Source organism: Hesperophylax consimilis, chromosome 10 (genome assembly GCF_061612785.1).
Source record: "Hesperophylax consimilis isolate HC1 chromosome 10, BYU_Hcon_1.0, whole genome shotgun sequence".
Taxonomy (NCBI): domain Eukaryota; kingdom Metazoa; phylum Arthropoda; class Insecta; order Trichoptera; family Limnephilidae; genus Hesperophylax; species Hesperophylax consimilis.
In genome coordinates, this window is record NC_142845.1 from 17845648 (window position 1) to 17851486 (window position 5839).

The following is a 5839-nucleotide window of genomic DNA, read 5'->3' on the forward strand; positions in this document are numbered from 1 at the left end:
ATTCTCCAAAACAACCCGTCCTAAGGACGGGTTGTTTCGGAGAACTTGAACAATTCTTCAAATTTCAAAGTTAATTTTCAAGTTCTGTGAAAGATATTTTTAAGTTCTGTTTTTATTTCAGTTCTGTCAAGCAACTAGCCTATAATGATATAATAACAGAATTTGAATAGGACTTTCACAGAACCCGTAAATGAACGTTGAAATTTGATGAATTGTTCAAATTCTCCGAAACAACCCGTCCTTAGTGTCTTCCATTTATCGACATTGAGGAATAAATTGTTAGCGATACACAAATCGATGGGTTGGTATGTATTAAATCTTAATTTATTTGTACACAAAATGATAATGCATGATGATAGTATCAAAATACAATTGTATATTTTCGTATGAAAGCTTTATTTTTAAATAAATAACTTCAACAAATTATTGTAATGGATTAATTTGTTACGATAATAATAATATATAATTTATTTCCAATCAGCTCTTCGATTATCTCTTTTGGTCTCCGAGGTCTTCAATATTATCCTCGTCAATCTGGAAAAAAAATGCACATAAATAGAATCTTTACAGAAATATTGCAGAATTTGTTACATATTTTTTAGCCCATTAGCCGCAAACCCTCAGTGGGACTTGGGTGTGTGTCTTAAGTACTTAAAAACAAACCCCGAGTCTCGCTTGTCTAGAAGTGGGTCAGCTGAAAAACGGTCATACCCGTGACATCTGAGAATAAAATTTTAAATGCCAAACGCTCTATGGATAATGAAGCTTTCATTTCATAGTATGTTTTGTCCTTGATATTTCAATATGTTTGAAGTTTTGTAAGCGGTCAGTGACCATTGGATTTTTTCATAATGACGCTGGGTATGCAAAAAATTAAAAGTGGCGCTTCACATCATACTAAATGAAATTTTAGGTCATATATGTAAAAAAAATTATGCCAATGTTATTATTATTATTGACTTATCAATGTTACTCTTTTGTGTCTTTATAAATAGAAATGTGATTTTTTTGTAGAAAATAATTTTTATATCTACATTTACACATAATTTTATTATTTTTTTATATTTTTTTACACACATTGATCTAATACACAAGTAAATTTTAAGAAATGAATACATTTAAAGTTATGTTAGATTTAGTTCATAAATGCAGATTTACATTTAAAAAATAACAATGGGGTAATGGTCAATTAGATATGTTAATAAGTCTGGGCCAATGGGTTCAGAATCTGAATATGTCTTTTTAATTAGAGATTTATAATAGTAAATGCTTGGATAATTTATACAGTGCCATTTTTGTGAAATATCACCTCAAGGATGTTACATACGTTATTTTAGTACATCTATACCTCAAGGATCTGATTTCCACTGCATTTCTATTTTTAAAAGAGAGAATAATTCCCGGGTTATGAATAAATTTACAATGTTTGAAAATCTTCTAACATCATTCATTATAAGTGAAAAACATTGCTTGTGTAATGGTGGAGGACTTAGCCAGCCGACGATGCCTGGGTGAGAACCCAACGCATTAGCCAACTCAGTCACTGACACTCCGTCTACTTTCTTGATACCTTTCACATTTATTAAAAGACTAGCTGAAGTACCCTGAATTGCCCGGGCATTACACAGGGTTTATCGAAATCGGACTTAGACAGCGACTTTCCTCTTGTTTTGAAGGTCTAGTGTGCAAAATTATATCAATCTCCAAATAAAAATGTATATTTGTATACAAATAAAAGCCACCAGCCTTCATCTGTATATAATACTCATCTTTATATAAATAATAATAATAATAGAAGATAAAGTAGTACCTCTGGCCATTTTTCAGGAATGATATCGAAGAGGTCATCCTTGACATCACCCTGAATGACAATCTCATCGTCTCCAGTGACGGAAGATCCACAAGCAAATTTGGTTCCAAAAAACTTAGCTGCGACCTTCAAATCAATATCTAGAAAAAGGAAATAAACATATAATATGAGTAGACATCGGATTATATGAATTTGCGTAATATAACCAAAATGCATATTTGAGTATTTTTCTGAGATTTATGCATAAAAATGTGAGCTGTTAGAAATGGTTAATATTTATGTATTTTCTGAAGAAACTGATTTTTGGAGCTGGTTCATTTTTATTTCATACCCCCCCCTCTTGTATCAGGAACTGATTATTTTCCATTCTCATCTACATCCACTCCCCACACCATTCAGCTTTACTGCCTACTGCATACTCCAAATTAGATACAAGAGTACCAACTGGAGGTGTATGTTGAAAGCCAGGAGGGTAGGGAGATGGGGAAGAGGAAGTTGGCACTGTTTGAGCAGTAATCACATAATCTTATCTCATTAATAAAGGGAAACATACCAAATGTGCTAAGACCGGTGACAACGGTGACACACTTCTTCTTTCCTCGGGGTGCTCTGGCTACCGTCACTAGTCGGGGGACATCTTCCTTCTTTTTGGCTTTCAGCATTCCCTTCCCGCCCCGCTTCTGTCTCTTCTTCTCCTCTTCTCCCCCTCCACCTTCCTCGCCTAAAAATAAAAAGATTAGTCTAAATAAATTAACAAACACAAAAAATACATTTAGCATTTACAAAAGTTAATAATAGTTAAAAGATTTGCAAGCAGTGATGAAGATTACGTCTACGAAGAGACCAATATATTTCAAGAATCAGTAGGAATTATTTATGAAACTCTCCTCACTGATGCTAAATACCAAATATAGTCAAATCTCAATCGATCATTCTTCGTAAAATTGTTTCTTCCAGATCTGAATAAATTTCATACAAAACTCACAGAAATAGAATGCATCGATCCTCTATGCGTCGAATTAATCTTTTAAAGCATGCAGTTTTTGTACTACATATTTTACTTGATCGAACATTTTTTAAAAAAGGAACACACAAAACTAGTACAAAGTTATTTGGTCTTCTATCTCACTACTATGATGACGATCAGTAAGTCTACTTTTAGCGCAAACCAAATGAAATCGACGGCCTTGAATTTGCACAGCTAAGTGTCTAGAAGCAATCAGTCTCTGGATGTCCTCGAAACTAACTAAAATAGAATTCTTCTAAGACAGAGTTTCTCTGGGTAGCCATGAATAGACACCAACATTTAATAGACAACTCGTCAATTGCTATTTCCAGCAACAATGTAACTGCGATTACAACCGTCTAACTTCTGGGTGTTTATCTGGGTTCCGACCTCTCATTAAAAAATCATCTAAACAGGACATTAACTTGGGGTTCTTCTACCTAAGATAACGTAAGTCAGTTCGAAAGAACCTTCCAACAGAGGTAACTAAATTACTTGTGAACTCATATATAATATCACATATTGATTACTGCAATGGCATCTATGCAAATCTTCCTAAATTCCAAACTCAGTCTTTATCGCTGCAGCAAGGCTACCCAAGTTTTTGCACATTTCAGAACACCTCCGAAATCTTCACCGATTGAAGTTTCCTGAAGGATCCAGTACAGGTGTTTAAAGCTATCAACGAAATGGCCCCTAATCCTATATCTCAAAGCTATGCATTTAGGAAAATACTGGTCTAAGGCAGTCAATTCTTAGATCAGCGACATTATCTGTAATCAGAAGGTCGAAAGAACCTAAGCAAAATCCGAACAGTAAATTTAGTTCTTTTGAAAATTGTATCAAACTGTCTGAAAATGGCCTTGAAAGCCGAAACAACTTAACAATAACAAAAACCAAAAAATACTCGCAGAACTTAAAAATTATATTATTAAATTTGATTTTAATTAAATTTTCAAAAAAATTAAATGGAGTACTACGAATTAATTACAAAAACAATACATTTTTTTTTTTAAATTTGGTGATTGTGCTTTTGGAATATCCGGCCCTGAGGTTTGAAATAAACTTCCTAGGGAATTGAGATGCATAACCAACCAAAAAGAATTTAGAAACTAAAAACTCACTTCTCAGACACTTATTTCCATAAATTCATCATTCTATTCAAACATTGCTATTTTTTTGTCAGGTTTATTTATACTCTAATTATTGATGCCCACAAATAAATTCCCTAGCAATTCCCAGCTACTACTCATGATAAAGTCAAAGTGCTATTGATGTACCTACCAATGGAAAATGTCAGTGGGAGCCTAACACCTCAATCTGTTTAATGTTGGGCGATGAATCATCTTAACACTTTCCAGACCGTGCCTGGACCCTGTTCGGTATGTATTTTTCTTCCAGTTGGCCGGTACTTTACTCACCTTCTATCCTCATCCGGCCGAGTACGAGCTCCGTTCGTGTAGATATTTTCGGATAATCGGCCGAGTCCGAAAAGTGTTTGTGTTTGGTTTGCATATTTTTCCTATCTAAACCTAGTGTCCTGTTTGTGAGGTGATAAACTTAGTATGCATCCAAAGTCGAGGCACACTAAACCTTATAACAAAAACGACATCAGAGGGAAAACAAACAGTTGGTCGCTCCAGAATAAGTTGTGGAAAACAATTATAGAGGGAAAACAGTTTGTCGCCCTAGACTGAGCTGTGGAAAGCAACTTGAGAGGGAAAACCAACAGTTGGTCGCTTCAGACTGAGCTGTGGAAAGCAACTCCAGGGGAAAACGAACAGATGGTCGCCCCAGACTGTATATAAAGCCATGATAAGTGATGAAAAAAAACCTAGGCTAAATAGGTTAGGTTTATAGGACTTTATTTTATAAATTCTAATAACTTTATATCACTTTTAAAAAGTGTGTTGAATTACCTGTGTGCCTGTTGCTATGGAACGTATAAAATAGATAAATATATATTTCAAAGGACTCCTTTAGCTTTAAAGAGTTTTTTGAAGTAGAAATTTCAGCATTTGAGAGTTTTAGTTGCTTCAGAAAATATATTTCAGCTTCATGGTTACAATTTGGTGTTTACCTTACCGGGCCCACTAGGTGGCATCAGACATGTTAAATGGTTGGGTAGGCTAGGGTAGAGACAATGGCTAATACTTAACTAGTAGCAGTATCAGAACTAAATATTGAGACAGTCACTACGAAGTCTGCATATGGTTGCTTTAAAAAATCAAGATAAATCACGACCTACAATCATAATTAGTACAACTTGATAAATTGTTCAATTATGACGTGTAATCAGAACGAGGATCAACAATATGCATTAGAGGAGGAAAATATTATTTATTTGATAGGCACTTACTCAATTTAACTTTCTCGAATTCTGTGGGTAGGTTCCTTTCTAACCATTGCTTGCACTTTTCATATTCTGGATAATATTCGCAATATTCAATTGGCATAGAACAGTTTCCACAATATAGAACTTTAATAGGATACGAGACACCAGACCTGGCTCCCATAGAAAGGTCTACTTCTGTCATTTTTTAACCTATAAATTGAAAACTGTTAATAACGCCAATTAGAGAAAACAATACGAACAATAAGTGTTCTTAAACTGTTAGCGACCTAATTTTACCTTTGATAACAGACTTATAACTCGAAATCTCTACAAAATTATCAAAAAATATTAATTGTCTGTTCCAAATAGCGCAAAACAATAAAGTTACCAGTCTAATAAATCGAATAAGTCCATATTTTTTTTCGCATAATGTCAACGAATTCAGGTAGGTACCGGCGGAGTTTAAACTGGTAGATTGTTATTTTAGACTTTTGATATTTCTGTCAAAACCAACAATAAAAATAATCACGCTATGTAAAAATAATAATTAAGAAACAACTCATGTTTAATAAAAAAGAAGATTACTTACACAAATAAAACCAAAAAAATTAACTTAAGTTCATTTCTGTTCCGTTTTGGAATTTATTTTATTTAAGTTTTTAATCTTACAATATGTATAATATAAGAT

General features: G+C 33.7%; 1 protein-coding gene across 2 annotated transcripts; it reads right to left on the bottom strand.

The window, feature by feature from the left end:
• Positions 1-355: 355 nt before the first annotated feature.
• DENR (density-regulated protein) lies at positions 356-5572 on the bottom strand. Of its 2 annotated transcripts, none has more exons than XM_089636123.1 (5): positions 5449-5572; positions 5176-5361; positions 2364-2531; positions 1811-1950; positions 356-534 (listed from the first exon to the last, which is right to left on the bottom strand). In XM_089636123.1, the coding sequence occupies exons 2-5, from the start codon at positions 5351-5353 to the stop codon at positions 490-492; spliced, it is 531 nt and encodes a 176-aa protein (XP_089492249.1). In that variant the 5' UTR covers positions 5354-5361; positions 5449-5572; the 3' UTR covers positions 356-489. The 2 variants fall into 2 exon arrangements, with proteins under 2 accessions (XP_089492249.1, XP_089492250.1); XM_089636124.1 differs by having other exon boundaries at positions 5439-5544.
• Between the last annotated feature and the right edge of the window lie 267 nt (positions 5573-5839).

Bases quoted from the DNA above. Each gene is read 5' to 3' on its own strand.
- DENR (XM_089636123.1), bottom strand. From the start codon at position 5,353: ATGACAGAAGTAGACCTTTCTATGGGAGCCAGGTCTGGTGTCTCGTAT. The intron at 1,951-2,363 runs GTATGTTTCCCT...TCCTTTTTCTAG, and splicing joins CACCGGTCTTAGCACATTTG to ATATTGATTTGAAGGTCGCA. The intron at 535-1,810 runs GTACTACTTTAT...TTTTTTTTCCAG, and splicing joins TTCCTGAAAAATGGCCAGAG to ATTGACGAGGATAATATTGA.